Source organism: Rattus norvegicus, chromosome 4, assembly GCF_021556685.1.
Source record: "Rattus norvegicus strain SHRSP/BbbUtx chromosome 4, alternate assembly SHRSP_T2T, whole genome shotgun sequence".
NCBI classification, from domain to species: Eukaryota; Metazoa; Chordata; class Mammalia; order Rodentia; family Muridae; genus Rattus; species Rattus norvegicus.
In genome coordinates this window covers 85,007,229-85,026,810 of record NC_141537.1, presented here as the reverse complement: position 1 = coordinate 85,026,810, position 19,582 = coordinate 85,007,229, and the positions used below count along the sequence as shown (strand labels likewise).

The 19,582-nt window shown below is 40.0% G+C and overlaps 1 protein-coding gene across 2 annotated transcripts in view; it reads right to left on the bottom strand.

Moving 5' to 3' along the window:
- Positions 1-243: 243 nt before the first annotated feature.
- Positions 244-19,582, bottom strand: part of Znrf2 (zinc and ring finger 2) — a 77,446-nt gene continuing 58,107 nt past the window's right edge. Inside the window, 3 exon segments of one of the 2 annotated variants that reach the window (NM_001108628.2) lie at positions 244-5,236; positions 8,864-8,945; positions 15,350-15,455. In NM_001108628.2, coding sequence (NP_001102098.2) covers positions 8,888-8,945; positions 15,350-15,455 — 164 coding nt within the window. In that variant the 3' untranslated portion in view covers positions 244-5,236; positions 8,864-8,887. 2 annotated transcript variants of the gene reach the window in all.

The window sequence follows — 19,582 nt, the reverse complement described above, 5'->3', positions numbered from 1 at the left end:
GAAACCCCATTTTTCCAATACCATAAGCTAGTAAGAAATTGTCACAATTTTGGAACTAGCTTTATCATTATGGGTATAAAAAAAGTAAAGAGGTGATAGCCTCAATTAAAGTGTGGCAACTTTTCAGCATTCAATATTTGTTATATTGTTACACAGTTAACTAAAAGATAAAAGCTAGAAGGACAGCTTCTCCTAAGAGCATTCTTATTATCTACTTCTAAAGAACATGAGAGCTTAATGAGATCATTTGGAAATTTTATTTATTAAAATATCAATGATGAATTGTTCCGTTTCTGTTCAGAACACACTAATACAAGCTGTTCCTAATACATTTTCTCATTTCTTATGATCAATGCTTTTAGGGCCTTGTTTAACAAGAACAAAATACTTTCTAATAGAGGAAATTAAGAGGTATTATAGAAGAGTTGTAGAAAACATGAATAAATCAGAGGTAAATATTGTGATTTTTCAAGCAAAGAAACTGATATAACAAGTCACCTACAAAGCAACACAATGACTTGTTACTTAGTGCCATCGAGTCCAAGGTTCCTGTTGTTTCTTAGACCAGAGTCTCCTAACCAGACAGCACACATCCAACACTCTAACGTGACTACAACCACGAGACAAGCTCTCACGTTGTAGTTCAGGCTTGTCTCAAACTCACTGTGCAGCTCAAGCTGGTTTCAAACCCATGATCCTCTGCTTCTGCCTCAACATCTCAGGTGCAGGATATCAGACGAGCTTGACTAATAAAAGGAAACAGTTCTGTCACCACAGTTACTGCTAACAATATGCAAGCAGTTAAGTTTCCCACATAGATGATAGGCACATGCCAACTCCAACATACTAAATCAGAAAAGGCAGGCATGGGCAGACAGTGATTGGTAAGAGAACTGTTACTTCCGATATCCAATCTTGAGATTCTCAGGGTCCAGGGACAGAGCTAAGAAATGCACATTAGTAAGTGCTTCAGTATCACATTTGTCATTTTTGTATGTAGAGATGTTAGTTCATGCCACACTGCTCTCTGCTTCTCTACACACACACACACATGCACGCACGCACGCACGCACGCACGCACGCACGCACGCACGCACTGCTCAGAAATTAAGAATAGTTTGAATATCTGAAAACAACCTTGTGAGGACAGTGATGGTGTATGTTAAACTGAAAGTAAGCATTAACATGTCTGGTGTCCAAGGTCTTGTATCTCACAGAAAGTCAACAGACTTAGGAAATCAGGTATTCCTATTTAAAACAGAACTCTGATTTTTTTTTTTTAAAGTCTATTTCCTAGCTTAAGTGCATTTACAGAATATAGTATAAAGTACTGGTTGGGTACATTATCACCAACAATTTTATCAATGATTTCAGGAGTACTCCAAGCAACAGCCATTCATACTCAGTACAAGTTGTGGGATGGAGAAAGAGTAGGGTAAAAGAGGTAAGGTAACTAGTTATATCACATAGCTAAGAAAATATCAGAAGTTATACACTCTAGGAACGATAGGAGAATGGGCTCCAAAGGACTGACATGCTACAATTTTAAAGTCAAGTTAAAATCTCTGTATGCTGAATAACAAGGGACCCTCCGTGTCTCATCTCTCACTGTCAGTGAGTGTGGAGTTTACCCCAGGGTAGACCAAACCCACAGAAAAATTGCTAAGCACACTAGAGACGTGCAAGCAGCACATGGTGCCTTTGCCTTAGGGCCACTCTGTATGCTGTAAACCAAACGCTTTGGCCTGGCTTAGGTGGAACCTTCTCTGGGATGAGAAAGCTATCTGGATCATGCGGTCAGTACAGTGCAGCTGCTGGTCAGATGGCAGACCCACCCATTCCTGAATTGTAGAGTTTCACACGGCTCACCTGAGTCTCCTGCTGGAGAACCCCTACTTCCCCTAAGTCACTACAGAAAAAGCAGGCACTATTTACACTGAACCCACACCCTTTCTCAACAAAAGGAATATGTCTTGCTGTAACATAGTAAAATGATTACTTTTTTCCTTTTTTTTTTTTTTTTGAGACAGTCTAGCCTAGAACTCACTATGTTGCCCAGGCCAGCCTGGACCTTGTGGCAATCCCCCTGCCTCAGGTTCCTGAGTGTTGGCATGAGTCACCATGTCCAGTAGGAAATGAGTGTTCTGAAACCTCACCATACCCATACTTAGAAACACAGTATGAAATACACTCTGGAAAAGATTTTGCCATTTCTGGCAACTCAGTCAGGTGGAAATATCTTTGCTGTGAACACTGAAAATACGCTAAAGATGGTCCTTGGTTATTCTGGACTGCAGTCCAGTATCTAAGTGAAAACTAGAACAACCATGTAAAATTTACGAGTGCAGAGACTTGCACTGGAAAGCCCAAACCTATAAACTCCAACTGTCACCAGGACTTTTGCAGTGTCACTTCTACTGTCATGTACACAAGCCAAGTAGAGACCACTGCTCATATCTTAATCATAAACATTTCTTCTTAAAACAATCTTACAGTCTGATTTGTAACTATGGTTGAAATATTTCTCTAGAGAGGAGCCAAAGAAAGAAAATCATTTTACAAAGAAAACAGTGCTTTGTCTTAAATATCCTGGCAAAGCGGGAATAAAACAACGATCAAAATAGGATTCACATTGGCAGTAAACTCACTATGGACAGAGTGGACCTGACTGGAGGGTATTTACAAAGATTATAGAAGGCTCTGACCCGCCGGGTAACTCATAACTGAGGCTTTCAATTTTTACTTTGTCTCTATATTCAGTAGTTTCAGCTGAATAGTCTGTAACTTTATGATGGATGCTACTCAGTGTCTGCATACAGACTGATAAATAGTATAAGCAATATTACATAAATTATCACTTAGAGAACATTCCCAGAATAGTAACTGTGAACAGAAACTGAAACATCTTAGCTTCTCTTTTTCTCTTCTATTTCTAAATTATTCTTTTTAGGAAATTACTGCAGACAAAATTTAAAGTAAAAATGCCAATTTTATAAAATATGACCAAACAAAACCAAAACAAAAGTAGGCTGTCTGAGTGGATTTCAGCAACCACTGCACAGACCTCAGCACAGCCAGTGTCCATGTCCTTGCCAGGACAGCACTGAGCTCTCTCACACACAGGAGCGAGGAGGCAGCCAGAGCATGGAAGCCACGAAGACCGCTGGAGGACAGTGTGAAGGAAGGGTAAACTGAGGCTGAGACTCCAAGAAGGTGAGCTTAGCACGAGGCAGGTCATCTTGCAGGGAGTCTAAACATTAATTAGCACAGCTGCACTCAAGGAAGAGCAGACTGCAGAAGTCGCTCTTCTCCAGACAACACACGGGTAGTAGAGGGCAGAGTGGTTTTTCACATTTGAAGAGCTCTTCCCTGGGGGAAACCAGGGGAGAGGAAAGCTCACAAACTCAAAGATGAAGTAAAATGGATTCAGAGTTCATATTAACAGAAAAAAGAAAAACAAAAAACAAAACAAACCTTTAAGGAAAGACGATTTCCCTTGAAGGAAGAGTAACCTTCCTAAAGAACACCTACAGCGCTGTGCTGGCAGCTGTCCCACAGGATCAGACCACTGACCCGAACAGTGGACTGCAGAGGGCTATCTAGACTACAGCCAGAGGAAAGCAGCAAGAGCTTCCACTATCAGGCCAACCCTACCCCAAGCCCACCACGGCAGCAGCTGCTCCTGCACATGCATGCCCTCGGGCATAGGAAGTGGCAGAAGCAACAGGGACAAGTCCGAGTACAAAAGCAGCACTGGAGACTCTCACCCTTCCACAGCCAGGGCAGCTCAGCAGGAGAGCAGGCCTGCTCAGCCTTGACTAGATCAGGGAAGCAATGCTCTCCCTGGAGACTAAACATGGATCTACTGCTTGATATTTTGATAATTATTTAAAAAGACAGTCACTGTTGCAGCCCTGATAGCTCTCTTCCAGTATTCTTAACCATCAGATGTATTTTGGGGGAATATTTATTCACATAATTTTGCTTAATACAGTTCTTTCTACAAAGACTGAATTTAAAAGTATCCATAACATGTTCAATTACAGTAACAACACATTAATAAATTATAAATTAACAAAATCTTTATATTTGCTTAAAAAATCATTTATCAAATGCTAACTTCCAGATTATCTGGAAAACTAAAGATGCAAGTTGCTAGAAATCTGGCATCCCAATTAAATTCTGATTTTTAAAAGTATATAAAATGTCCCTCAAATTACTCCAAGTCCCACTGCAGAAGTGTTTATTTCACCCTTTTCATAAGGTATGACGTTTACAACTTGCTAAACATTTTACCCAAACATAGGGAGCCTGCCCGGAGATGCAAAGCACAATGAAGTAATTACAGGAAAGAACAAGGACACCTGGTAGGACAGAGTCACTGGGCCCCAGAGGAGGGACCATCAAATATGGACTTCTCAAAGTTGCATAGCTGCAAGATGGTCACTGCTAACAAGCTACTGCAGTTTCCTTTTAGAAGAAACAATGTATTTCAGAAACTGCAGTTCAGTAGACAGTTCTACATTTAATTAACTAAATGTAATTATGTAACTTGATTTACTCTTTGGATGGCATTTTTATAATATTAAACCTTTAATTCAAACTACTAACATATTTTAGCTCTCCAACCCAGAAACCTACTTTTCCACACATGGGGGACAGGGAGGGGGTAGGGGGGGGGAGGGATGTGTGTGGAAGAACTTCAATTATACTCTCCATTCACAGAATATTATACTGCTTTGATTACATTTCTTGGTTTCACATTGAAGAGTTTGTAAGAAAGAAACTGTGTGGTTTTCAAGATAAGAATAGGTGAATGCAGAAACATTATGTTCGGGAAAATAAAAAGTCCCCAAACTAAAAAAAAAACAAAAACAAAAACAAAAAAACAAAACAAACAAACCAAAACCAAATACACTAAAACAGCAGCTCTACAGAACTTAATAAAAAGTAAATCAACTTTGAAATGAGTTAACTTTGGCGTCTGAATACAAAATGTTTATCAGTGTCATCTATGCAGTGACTAGTACAGGATGTGCAGCATTTTCAAAATCCCTGTGTGTCCCTTTTATGCAAGTTTGGTACGCTGAGTTCTGTAGTTCCTGTCCTTCTCTGGACTACCCAAGTGTCCCAGAACTCAGATTCTGGCTGAATAAGCCTGCAGTTCTCATTTTCTTCCAGAGACAGATCTTCAAATCTTCTAGATTTCTTAAGCATCTTGAAAAGACAAGAAAACCTGTATAAAAATAAATTATTCTAAGTCATGGTCAATAATAGTAATGCAAATAGAAATACAATATCCACTATCTCATGAGCATTGCTTTTATCACTGTAGCCTTTCATACCTCCCCTTTTACTGCCTCAGAAATTTATAAAACGATTCTGGAGAACAAAGCAAGAAACAGTCTAAAAAAATATCAACAAAAACTTAAGTCAACCTTCTCCACAACAAATGTTAAGAACTAAGTACACATAGACACCCTCTCAAACTTAAAATCATCTCCCCAAATCAAAACGGTAAGCAACTTCGTAATTCATCAACACTATGCATCTTCAAGTCTCTATTTTGAGTTGGTAATTAAATTCTAATGCCGAAACATAATGTGGGGTCTCACTACTTTAAAAATTTCCTTCAAGCTTTTGGACCCAGCCTCTGTTGGTTTAGATTTCTGCACGCACTTGAGTAGAAAGAGCAACCTAACCCCGGTAATTTCATTTCAAAGCTCAGGTGGCACCTGCAGGGCCTCTAACAGGAACGAACTAAGATGTTAAGAACACAGAGATGCTGTCTGAGGTTAACAGAAAGATGCTGGTGGCTATGAGATAGGGTATGTCCCAAAAATCCCATAAGCTTTCTGTGACACCAACAAAAGTTTTAGTGTTGGGACCATAAACGAAGATCCTAGGTTTGGCTGCAATCTCAGTGTTTATTAATCTCCAACACAGCAACATCAGGGTCTCTCAGGGCCACTAGACACTTTTCTGCCATCCCAGGATACCCTAGGAGCAGTCATCAAAGCCGCTGTCTTCTGGCACCTTGATCTACTTGCCTCTGTATAGAACTGTGATTTTGTTCATCAGCCATTTAAGGTACTGTGTTAGGCTACCTTCCCTGCGCTAGTAGACTAAAAGGAGCACATTCATCCACAGGTTAAAAGTTTAGGGATGTATTTTAGTATATTAAATACAAAGTTAAAAATACCTCCCTTTTAATATAGCTCAGGCTGACCTGAAACTTCTGCCCTCTTGCCCAGCAGCAAACTCTTATTTTATTAGCCCTGGTTTTCAGTATATCTCTTAAAATGCTTCAGTAATTTTCCATAACTGTATTGACCCAGACACAGGGCAACATTCAGCAGCATTTCAAAGCATCCCCCTCATCCAGAAAACATTTTTTTTCCATGCTGGGGACTCAGCTCAGTGGCCAGTGGAGCCACATGGCCAGCTCATGTAAAGCTTTAGGTTCAAGCTCCAAAACACCCACCAAACTCTTTATCAGGGCTGCGGATGTACCTCAGCCTAACTGCTGGCAGGTAAAAGACTTCCAACATCGGCAAACAAATAGAATCTCTACCTTTCTAACAGTGAAGTAAAACCACAGATGAACACGTGCCCCAGGACAACTTCACCATATCCCACTGCTCTGAGCTAGAGAAATCTTACTATCCCATCTTTACTTAGGATCCTACTAGGTTCCCAGGCGTTGGTCTTTTCATGCTCCAGGCTCCCAGTGCCTTTGCTTTCACATGGACACTGCTGGGGTCCTCACTTCTCAATCTGTTAACCTTAAAATTATCCTCATTGGTGCTGAAACCAAGTTTCTCGAATACATCACTTCAGTGCCTAGACTTCTAGGCTAAAGAGCAAGAGCTGCTAGTTACATTATTTATGTATTGTTTGTGGAGGCAGGGCACGTGTGTGGAAGTCAGAGAACAAGAGAGGAGAACTGGTTCTCTCCTACCATTCGGGTCCAGGCTTTCAGTCTTGGTGACATCACTTAAACCCACTCTCTTAGGGTTATCACTGCTGTGATAAAATACCATGACCAAAAGCAATTTGGGGAAAAAAATAGTTTATTTATTTGACTTGTACTTCCATATCACTGTTCATCATCAAAAGAAGTCAGGGCAGGAACTGATGCAGAGACCATAGAGGAGTACGACTTACTGGCTTGCTCAGCCTGCTTTCTTATGAAACCAGGAGCACCAGAATAAGGATGGCCTCATCACAGTGAGCTGGACCCTCTTAGATCAATCACTAACTAAGAAAATGCCCTATAGGCTTAGTATATACAGCTTGACCTTCTGAAGGCATTTTTTCAATTAAAGTTCCCGTCTGTTGACCCCAGCTGTGTCAAATTGACATAAAACCAGCCAGTAGCACCTTCCTAGCCTAAAGAGCAAGAAATGATCAAATTGAGGAAGTGTGAGGAAGGCAGCGACAGGACCTCAGAACAACACTGCTGCCCTCCAGTTGCAGTCACAGTGTGGCCCTCTGCTTCTGGCTGCAGCGCAGGGCTCCACTGCCCTGATACCTTCTTTAAATTACCTTATGGGATATGAAAAAAGAGATAGTCATGGGTTTATCTTTAATTTATTAAGCACTAATAAACTATGTCAGCAGAACAAAACTGTATTACAAAGTAGTATTTTGGCTTGTTAGTGATACAAACATCTTGCAGTGTATTAAGGATGGGAAGGAGACTGCCTACGATGATACAGCTTTGGAAGGAGCTGCTACCTAATCATCTCAAAATTGCTAAACTATCGTCAGCGTCAGAACACCTAGGCTCAAATTAGCACCAATAGACTCCGTGCCCACCACAAGTCAACTTCCCATGCACTCTAACATGCTCATTGTGTGACGGGGCCGTAGTGCTCGCAGGGTCACTTTAACACCAGGCGAGTTACAGGCAGAAGACAATTTGCAATACCAGCCCACAGTACTCAATGACCAGAAAACAACTGGAACGGTGCTCATGCATGTAGAGTGAATTCTCTTTGCAAGCTGGGACTTGAAGAGTGCCTTGCTTTTCTTCTTCTCTTTCATGTGTGAGAATGTATGTGTGCATGTGCTCATGTGTGGGAGCCAGAAGTTGACAACTTGGGTCTTCCTTAATCACTCTCTACCTTATTTTTGTTAGTCTCTTACTAAATCTGGAGGTTGCCAACTAGGCTAGATTAGCTGGTCAGTAAGCTCCAGGGATCCGCCTACCTCAGCATTAGGACTTCAGTGTGTACACTGGCCCAGTGCTTTGTACATGGGTTCAGATCTGAACTCAGGTCTTTCATGACATACCCTTGCTCCTCTTTCCTTAAAGCACATGACTCAGATGTAAATGACATACAAAAAGTTGTGCATATGCCATTAATTGGATGCTTTGTAAAATCATGGGACTTAACTACTCTGACCCTTCAAGAATTCTTCCAAGACAATGTGGTCATGATATATACCTCACTGTCTGTCTGCTTCCCTCCAGCATTAAACCTGAATTAAACAAACGAATGTGGTGTCAAGGACCAAGAGTGTGCTAGTCACTCAATGCCTAACCACACTCAAGAAGCCAGAATAACCACTGGCCTTTCTTTTCTGCTGTTCTTTTGGGAGTAGTTCTGGGTATTAGGAATTAAGCCCAGGACTGGGATAGTTAAGTGTGCATTCTAACACTGGGCAAGACTCTTAAGACTCCATAGTGTATCTTTAAATATGAGTTATTATATAGTAGTCTTACAAAATATCTAGAAAACACATGTACATGCCCCCACACACATACGCAATAAAAAAGTTCAAAAAAATTGAAGATGAAAACAGTAATCCAAAATAACATTTTACAAATCAATTAAAACAAAAAAGGGACAATTACCCATAACACAGGAATCTGGTGTGCTTAATCCGAAGGGTGCTCTGGACAAGATCTATTTACTTCAAACCATTCATCTATGCAGCTAGAAAAGAACAAAATTAGCAAAGTGTAAATCCCATGTATACTTACATCCTAACAGTTAGAATAAAAATACCTACTACTTGACTTTACTGTCATTGGAGGTGAGAAAAAATTGGTATTTTTACTGATTACACTTAAAAGAAAGATGTTAATTACACTTCAGTTATTCTACATTATTAAGGGGGAAATCCTCACAATTATGCAATGAAGTACTTTCAACTTTAAAAAGGAAAAACGATTCCCTTAGAGAACTATCATTTCATCAGTATTTAAAAATCAAGTCAGAGCTGGAAAAATATTTCCTTTTCAAAACAGTTACATACAGGTCTGCTCAGGTTGTCTACCAGTATAATAAAAATGGATTTAAATTTTTTGTTCTTGACAATATTGCGTATCATTTTTAAAAAGTCCACATTTCTATATAATTACTGAACCTTTTATTCTACCCTGCTCTGAAATCCATAGATACACAGAAGAAGATACCATTTATAGAGCGCTCACGAGCTTACTGGAAATCATGTATAAGATTCCTCTTTCTTTGGATTTGTGTATGTTGTGCATACATGTATATACATGTGTGCATACATGTGGAAGCTAAGCACAACCTTGGAGGGCATTTATTCAACAGGGCCTCTCACTAGCCTGGAATTCACTAAGTGAGGTAGTGAGGCCAGCAGAGCCGTGAGTCCCAGGGATCCGCCCCCTCCCACCCCAAGCACTGAGGTTATAAGTGCTGGTCACCACACTCGCTCTTTTTTTGTGGGTTCCAAGGATTAAACCCAAAGACCACATCCTTGCAAGTTAAGCACTTTACTGAGCTACCTTCATAGCCCATAATTATCCCTAATATAGACCTGCACTGCCCAAAGCAGAAGTCGTCTAGAGTCATTAATTAACAACAGAATTCCGTTTCTCAGCCCCATTTCGAGTGTTCACAATAGTGATGTGTGCAATGGCTGCTCCACTGTCAGCAGAGATGTAACACATTCCTCTCACTGTGCAAAGTTCAAAGTCACAGAGCTGTGCAAACAGACAATCAATGTCTTCCAAGAACAAGTAACCAGCAGCTTGTAAGTCACTAAAACAGGATTCAAACTGCTCAGTGTTCTCACTGGGGGCACATGTGAATTTCTGCTCATAAAGTCCAGTGAGCTAACCCTGCAGTGGTAACTGAGGAGACACCATTCCTATACACCAACAGGGTGGCTCTACAGGTGACAGCACCAGAAATAAAAGGTAAAGGAAGTATGTCAATACTTCCAAATGCTTTAGCAACTTCTGATACCACCACAATATTTAATCTAAATATCATACCCCAATGTGATTACAATGTGTTTTCAGTCTGGTGTGTACCACTGAACTGTGAAATATCTCCCACCTACATCTTAAAACAAAATGCTACAGCTGTGGTTACAACTCATGTGGTTTTCAATGGGTTCTTACTTTATGGCCATGTAATCTGTGTAGTTAAGTAACTTCAGAACCATTCTCATGTAAACTGATATCAATCCACAAAGTTTCTACTGTAAACTACTTCACTGGTTGTTTAGACTGTGACACATCCTTTCTCCTAGCTGCTCCACCAGGAATTCAGTATTCAGTATTTCTGAATATATAGTGTTACCCTATATTTAAAAATTTAAATTAGTGCTACCATAAATATTATACCTCATTTGCCTTCTTCATAAATGCTTTTAAATTTGTATTTCATTATATAATTATATAATAATAGCACATGATCTTGATGCCAAATAATCCCAGCTGTTTGGCTGCTGAGATAGGAGGATGACAGCTTTAAGGCTAGCCTAGAAAGCTTGTGTGAAATCCTGTTTCAAAATAAATAATGACAAAGAGTATATCACAATTTATCTATTATTTTACTATAGAAATTCTCAGTTATCTATAGTCGGCCTCTGAAAGGTCAAACAAAAAATATAAATTAATTCTGTCATTAATTATAGTTTGAATTGGCTTTGTAAAGTCATAGTGAGGCTTTCTCGGTGCTGGCTCACATTCGGGTTTAGCTGCCTTATTCCTTTCCCCTCCAATAATGGGCAGTAGCAGCTTTCTCTAGACTTGTTCTGCAGAACAGACTTGAGAGTAGAAGGACCAGCTTGTAACATGTAATAGCAATTACAGATGCCCACCACCAACTATACTGATCCTCTTTTCTGAATTGATTGCTAACAATTTTTTACTTTCAAAAATATTTTATTATAATTTACTTACTTATTGTAGGGGGAGCTTGTGTGTGCTTTGGTGACCATGTGGTGACCACAGCCTACAGGAACAAGTTCTGTCCATCTACTTGAATGAAGATCCTGAGGATCAAACTCAGGCTTGGGGCAAGTACGTTTGCCCACTGAACTATCTCAACGCCCCCACCTCCTTTGGTCTTCTTCTTACAGATTTCCAAAAGGCTACTATTATTGAGGTATCTCAGTGTGTGTGTGTGTGTGCGTGCGTGCGTGCGTGTGCGTGTGTCTGTCTGTCTTTCTGTCTGGTGTGGGGTCAGGGTTTCTGAAGTAAAGCAGGTATTGTTATATTCTATGCTGATCACAAATTAAGAGTTCTTTCTGCTTCAGTCTCCTAAATACTAGCATTACAGGTAGACAGCACTATGCCTGGCACTATGCATGCTTTTTAATAAAAGCTTTTCCACCAAATCATAAACTAAGTAACAAGGTTTGATGGTTAATATCAGATAAAGGAAAACCATAACATATTTTGTTACCAGAACAAAAACATGTTGATTTCTAATAAATACTGTAGTTTTGGATTATTGATGAGTTTAATATCACATATAGTGAAGGAAGAATCCAGACTGATAGGCCATGAAGACTAAAGCCAATCACCTAGAACTTAGAACTGTGACAGAGCTCTTTAGAACCACAGAGCCTAATGGAGCTCTGGGCAGGGCCGTGGGGATGAGTGCCCTTCCACACTGCAGTCCTGAATGGCCTGTTCTCACCTGCAGCCGTTACACAGTAGCACTTATGCTGGACAAAGTATCACATGGACAGAGTATTTCCATGTTACTATATCATCCTGTCTCCAACTGCCAACTACACACGTTATCTGCTGCAGCATCTGACTGAAGAACTGCTGTTCTATTTCAAACATAAAATGTTGTCAAAGCTCAGAGCCATTTCTACTATTTCTACCTCAAATGTAAATATGCTACAATTTGTAACAATTTTATCAATCTTCTAAGTTTATTTCTTAACTCTGAGTAGGTGGACCATATATGTATATGAGCTCCTGGATGTCAGAAGAGGGAGGTGTTAGAGCCTCTATAACCAGGATTACGGGAGGCTGAGAGCTACCATGTGACTGCTGGAAACTGAAGCCAGTTTCTTAGCTGCTGAGCCATCTCTGAGCACACCTTAAGCTTATTTTGGAGGATCTAGCTTAAACAAAAAGAAAGTTCTTATGAAAAGGTAAAAAAAAAAAAAATCCTCATTTTTTTCTCTACTTCCTTAGATTTTGAATTTCACATGTATTGCAGAGACAACCTAGAATGTTTTTCTATTTCCTCTTCACTAAACTTTTAATTTTTTTTAAAATTATCTTTAATCTTTTTTTTTACAGTCCACTTGTTATCCAACTCCCAGTCTGCCTCTGACAGTTCTTCATCCTATTTCTCACCACCCCGAAACCTTCCTGTTAGCATTCTGTCTAAGCTCCACCCCCAGTTACCTGGCAACAGTCAGGTATGCCTGACACTATAAAAGGAGTTGCTTGCTCCCTCCTCATTCTCTTGTTCTTGTTCTCCCTTGCCCTTCCCCTCTTCCCTTTTGTCCCTTCTTCCTTATTCCCCTCACCCCTTCCCTCCTCCTGCTCCTCCTCTTCCTCCTCCTCCTCCCCTTCTTACTCCTCCTACACTTCTCTCTCATCTCTCTCTCTCCCTTGTCTCTTCCTCACATTAAACCTTTCCATGTGGAACCATGTTGGCCTGGTGTGGTTTGTCTGGACGCTAGCCAAGATTTCTACCCCAACCCCAACACCCCCCCAATCCCCCCTTCACTAGTCCCTGGGGCCTCAAGTCTCTTGAGGGTTAGGTGCATCTTCTCGCAGAGGCCAGACCAGGCAGTCCTCTGCTGTATATGTGTGTGGGGCCTCTTATTAGCTGGCATGTGTTGCCTGGGACAACCTAGAATTTTTATTTTAAACTTAAAAATAGGATTTCAATTCCTTTTTTGTATCTATAACTAATTGGTCCCCCCCACCAACTACCAGAAGCTTACTCCGTCTACTATACTGTAACAGTACCTCTAGTTTTTTTTCATTTACTTAGGTTTTATTAGTGCTAACATTTCCCAAATTTTAACCCACACTTAAATCCTCATAACTAGATAAGTTTACCCTATTATCCTTACCTTAAACATTCAGACAAGGAAATCAAAGCCCATCTAAGATCACACAGTGAGTTAATCAGTGGAAGGACTGATAGTCCTGATTTCAGCTCACATGTCCCTCAGTCTCATTCTGTGGTCCCCTCACGCAGGCTCATGTGTGCATGGACTCAGTTCTGTCCTTCTATTTCTTCATGTCTTAGGTCATGTACCAACAGGATCATTCTTCAGGAGTATGCTCACTGCTTTTTTTATTTTTGGCCCTTCACTTTTAGTCTATATATATTTTTAGAAACACTGTGTCCAGTTGCAAGAAATTAAGATTTGATTGGGGCAGCATTAATTATATAGATTAATTTGGGTATAAATATTATTTTATAATCCTGAGTTTTTCTATACCCAATATGACTTACATGTATATTAATCTTTGATACCTTATGTTTCAATAACTATTGGGTAAACATACAAACATATACATTCATCAGACTGAACCACGGGGCTGGGGATGCAGCTTAGTGGTGAAGAACAGCTCAGCACGAGTGTAAGACCTGAGTTCTCTCTCCAGTACTGACAAGTGAAAACAGATGCTGAAAGTTGGAAGCCAGACACAGTAACACATATCCCAAATCACTTGCTCTCAGGAGGTCGAGGGAGGACACAGTTGTGAGAGAAGTCTAGGCTACAAGGACATTTTGAAGCTATGCTATGCTATACAGCTAGATTCTACCTGCAAAAATAAAGTCAAAACTTGGCAAGCTGTAACTGCTTAACATTCTTTGTATCTTGACTCATTTGTTTTTTAGTCAGGAATTTTTTTAAATAATCAAGATAGTTTATATCAAGATAGACAATAATCAAGAAACATTCCTGAGTTTACCATTACATGGTAACTCTGGTCTAAGTAGTGCTTCCTGGAGTGGCTTACGCTGTGTGGTGTGAGTTCAGTTACTGACTGCCTAGATGCAGTTCTCTATCCTTAATTCTGTACTCATCGTGCCTTTAAGGTAGGCTGCTTATCAGTATCACACTCGAACACTTCACTACCTGCAGTTCAGTCATACAGATAGAATGACTGTTTGCTTTGGATGTATTTTTGTGTCCCCATTTTGTATTGTTCCCTCTGCCTCCTCCATGTTGCAATAGCCCCCACTTTTAAGTAAAATTCCACCTTATTCTCCTTGATTCCAATGCTAAAACTTCCTATTCCTTTTTAAAATTTTAACTATATTCTATCATTCCTTTCAATTATGTGTATGTGTGTAGGTGTGTGCATGTGAGTCAGTGCCCTCTGAGGCCAGGGTTGTTGGGTCCTTCGCCTACAGCCTCCCCCAAGCTGGAGTTGCAGGTGGTTGTGAGCTCCTTGACATGGGTGCTAGGAATTAAACTGACCAAGATGTGCTCTCAATCCCTGAGCCAACTCTCCAGGCCCTAAATTTCTATTCTTTTTGTGATTACCTTAAATAGTGGTTGTTCTTGCAACAGGGTCTCACTGCTAAGCCTGGAACTCAGCATGCAGACCAGGCTGGCCTAGACAGAACTCACAGAGAGTCACCTGCCTCATCCTCTTGAGTGCTGGGGTTAAACAAGAGCCCTGACACACCTGGTTTTGTTTTTTAAACTAAAACTGGTCTCTGTTATTCTAAAGCAAGAAGAATGTATAAAAAAACAAGTGGGCTTTGGGGTCAATGCAAGAATTCCAAATCTGCGGAGTCTCAGCCTGCCATCTGGTTGAAATACAAACCTGGAGACAGTCCTACTGTCTAAATGTCCCAGTTGTCAATGGAAGTGGCTGCTGCACAGACACCTGCTGACCAAGCTGAAAAACACTTGAGGCAACACTAAGTGGTTTAAAAATGGCAGCCATTTAGGTACAACAGATGCATGTTCAAATTTGATCTGAGCAAGGGAGAGAAGGAAGGTAGAGTGTTATTATCCTAAGTTGAGCAGAAGAGATTGCATGAAGAAGAAACCTTTTAGCTCTAACTACATGCTTGAACTAAGAGAATAATTAATTTGCTTTGATATCAAATTAAAGTACCACTGAACTCACCCTTTATGATATATACACAGGCAAGGCAGTCGTGCTATGGTGTCTCCCTGCTGCAATTCTTCAAGGCATATTGCACATTCCCCCGCATCTTTACTCAGCACATCCTCTGTGAAGAGAGAAGGAGATTAGTACAGCAGGACTGGCCATCAAATGAAACACAGAGACAAAACCAAAGCCATCAATGAATGACACACTACACCTGCACAACTGCATACACCTTAGCACCTGTACTCGGAAGGACCACTGACAGCGACTTAAGTGCTCACCACGGCTGCTTCCGGACGTCTTACATTCCCATTTCAGAGGCATAAGAGTAAACACGGACACACTACCAGAGTTCTCAGCTTGCACAGATTCTGATCCAAAGCCAACAACTCAATTATTTTAATTTGAAATTCATATTCTTTTCCCTATGGATCAATATTAGTTTTTAGTGTACTATGGTAAAGAAGGCACGAATATAAAACACCACAGTAAGTTTTTTGTTTTTGTTTTTGTTTTTTTTTTTTTTTTAAACTAAGACAAAAAGAAACCATTCCCTACAGGAAACTGCTAAGAAAGCTGCTTATTTCAAAGGGAAAAAAAAAAAGATGCAGAAGGATATAAATGTTATTGTTTAAGAACTCCAGCATTTTGGAGATTAGGCACACAAAAAAGAAGCTCTTCTTAATCTTTCCCATCAACAATGGCATGCCAACCCCAGACAGTGATCTATGTGGCTTCCAGACAGCGCTGAAGGTACCATAAAAACTTCATGATGTTTAAAACATAAAGAAAAACCTCTTACTACAAATCAGATGTTTCTTTAAAAAAAATCAGAAATTGTAACTTAAATCATGTTATGTTGTTTGTATTTTTTTTATTTTTGAGACAGGGTCTTACTATGTATCCATGGCTGGCCCAGAGTCACTATGTACACCAGGCTGGCCTCAAATGTACAGAGATCCTCCCCTGCCTCTGCCTCCTGGGTAGAGGGAATAAAAGTACACCCCACTCCTAGCTTAGTGTTCTATATCCGTGTTTAAAGAGACCCTGGTTGAACTTGCATGCTAGTTACATATCCTTTGTGTTTAAAAATGCTGAAAACCTTAAGCACCGCCATCACTGCTGGGCATGGATTAAAACTTTAGATTATATGGCTCCCCTCAATGACTCACTCTGATGCAGCAGATGGAGAACAGAAGCCTGGTAATGAACAACTTCCATGAATAAAAAGGTAGCCGCACTCATAAGCTAACATATCATGATCAGCAGCTAACAGAGATAAGAACGCGTGGTACAGCATACTCCTCAATTCCTGGACTGCATTCTTTTTCTGTTGCCCAGAGGGACCGCTATCATCACCTGTGGCTGGACTGAAGCCATCCCTTCCTGTTTTGTCCCTACCCTGGAGTTCTGTTCTGTCTCTACCTCCCCTCTCTTCATCTCCCCTCAAGTCTTAGTGTTTGGCCATTCATCTAAGGACCCAGTTTACAGTTAAAGCACTAAACAGACAGACAGCAGGAAGAGCAAAAGATGGTGGGCTTTATCCCCAGCACTGCAAAATAGAGAAAACCACTTAATAAAGATTTCTGTTTTAAAAAATACACTGTATACTGCCATGCAGATTTACCTGCAAAGGTAAAACCAATTTAAGCCTAATAAAGGTGTGAATAAGTTTTCTATAAACCTCAAAACTGAAGCGCTACTTTCTATGCAGCCCCATACATGACTGTGAAAGGCACCACTGAGTCTACATTCCTCAAGGTAGAAAAACACCTCCATAAATTACGACACATAATCCCAGCATAGGGGAAGCTTCAGGTAGGAGGACTGCAAGTTCAAGGTTATCCTTAGTTACAGAGTGACCCTGTCGCAAAAGAAACAAAAGCAAACAAAAGTGCAGCACACGCTTGTCTTAAAACACACCAGTCTCCTCTAGCTGACTGAGAATGTATTCAGAGTTCAGGAGACACTAGTTCTCAATCTCACTCATCCTGAAGACAAAGATGAGAGAGACGAGCATCTGAGAACAAATGGCATTGGCCATTTCCACAGGTCCACCTAACAGGTTCAACATGAAACAGAACAGAAGAACCAAATGCATCGCTTAGAGGGAAACACCAGACTTCTCTCTAACACGTCTACATTGACCTATAACCAGGCGTCATGTCTTTATTACCATGCCTTAAAAAAGAATTTGCTGTAACAATTTCAGTACTTATTAAAGCTAAAATATTTACAATTTTTATTAAATGTATTTCTAAATTATACCCTACCCATAAAATTTGTACAACAAAGGCAAATCCAATCTATAAAATGATATTTTAAAAATCTAAGAATAAGAATTGTACTTTAAGAATTCTATCTAGTGTTTTAACCTTGACAGGGCGAGTGTGAACCTCAGACACTTCAGTTAAGGCAGTTATTCCGATTTTTAATTCCTTTTAGCTACACGACAATGACAACTATATTTTCAGTATCAAGACAAGTACACCCCCACACAAACACCTCAAAGCAAAAGATCAAACTGCTCCAAAGAGTTTCCTGTAGAATTCTTATTTGACCAGACAAATAAGAGCCACTGTTAATACTCCAGGTACCCAATGCTCAAATAGTATCTGGTGTACAACTAAGTTAGAACCAGCTCATTCTTAAAACCTCATAATCACGGTCTCAAAAAACATGCTTAGTCCCAGCTCCGAAAAAAAGAACCAAAAACAAACAAACAAACAAACAAAAAACATGCTTAGTTTTTCAAAATTGAAAGTCCTCTCATTAAATCCACACAAAAACATTTTTTACAGTTTAAAAGAAAAAAAAAATCACTGTGCAAGGTGAAAACTGAACTGTGCTTTTTCAAAGTGTTCATCGCAGATCTAACATCTGGAGTAGTTGGCCAGTCTACCTCTCTGGTGTCTTTCTTACTCAGTGTATTATCTTTAACGTACATCTATGGAAAAAAATTGAAACAATGACATTTAACAAGAGGTGGGTAGCCAAAATCACTTTGGGGGTGCATTCCATCTCAACGTAGTAACAGATACCCAAGTGTCTTGGTATCTGCCTAAGAAAGGAGATTGGTCCAGGGTGGAGGGTACAGAAGGAGCAGGTAAGAGTAGGAGTGCAGGATTGAGGTCGAGCTAGGCATGGCAGCTCAGTCCTACCTATACCCAGGAGGCTGAGACAGGAGGAAGGTATTTTATGAAGTTAAGGTACACAGTGAGAAATGGAGCTGGGGAAGAGACCACTCACAAACATTTAAAGATCTATGGGCTGGCATGGTGGCATACACCTCTACTCCAGCACTTGGGAGGCAGAGGCAGGAGTATCCCCTCTCGCTAAGTTTGAGGCTAACCTGGTCTACACAGTGAGGACAACCTAGACTACATATGAGATCCTGTCTCAAAAACCAAACAAACAAGAACTCTGAAAAGTTGAAAACTGAAAACTTAATACAGATTTCCATTTTGCTAGTAATCTGACTACGTCAACCTTTGAAACATCCTATTACTTGTCTACAATATTAACACAGGGAATGTACTAAAAATACTGTAGTTGAGATTTTAAAGGATTATGTAAAATATTTTGTAAGTTACCAGAAATTTGTTTTATTTGTAGGAAATACTTTATTAACTTCTTCAAAAAGAAAAAGGCAACTATATTATCCTATTTCTTTTATTCCTCATTCTGCTATTCCAGTTGTTCAAAGACATCCATGTTGCTGGGGAATGTGAGACACTTCCAACCATATCCACCATTGCTATGGGCAGACCACGAACAATGACATGCAGATGATTTGCCCAACACTGCACACACTGTGGCTTCATTCACTAAGGCAATAAATACAAGTAAGCACTTTATTGCATTCTTTTGGACATACTTGTATTTGATGTTAATCTTACACAATAACGACTGTTATCCACATTTACACGTGAGCAAAAAGGCTTGAGGAAGTAAAGGAACTGATCAGAAACACTAAATTAGTTGTGTTTTGGGACCACAACTTGGATTTAGATTGGTTAATTAAGTAGGACTTTGCCTACTTCGTGAATTTTGTTAAGAAATAACTTCATTCCATTTTTTAAAACTTTCTCATTAAATAGCATATTGATGCAAATGAACAGTTTCAGACTACCTTAAATGTGTGAAATTCTCAAGCTGGAGAGGACCAAGAATTTAGAGAACATACTTTTTTTAAAAGTTTAATTCTTAAGAACACTGTGTGCTAGTACTCTCGGGTCAGAGGCGTGG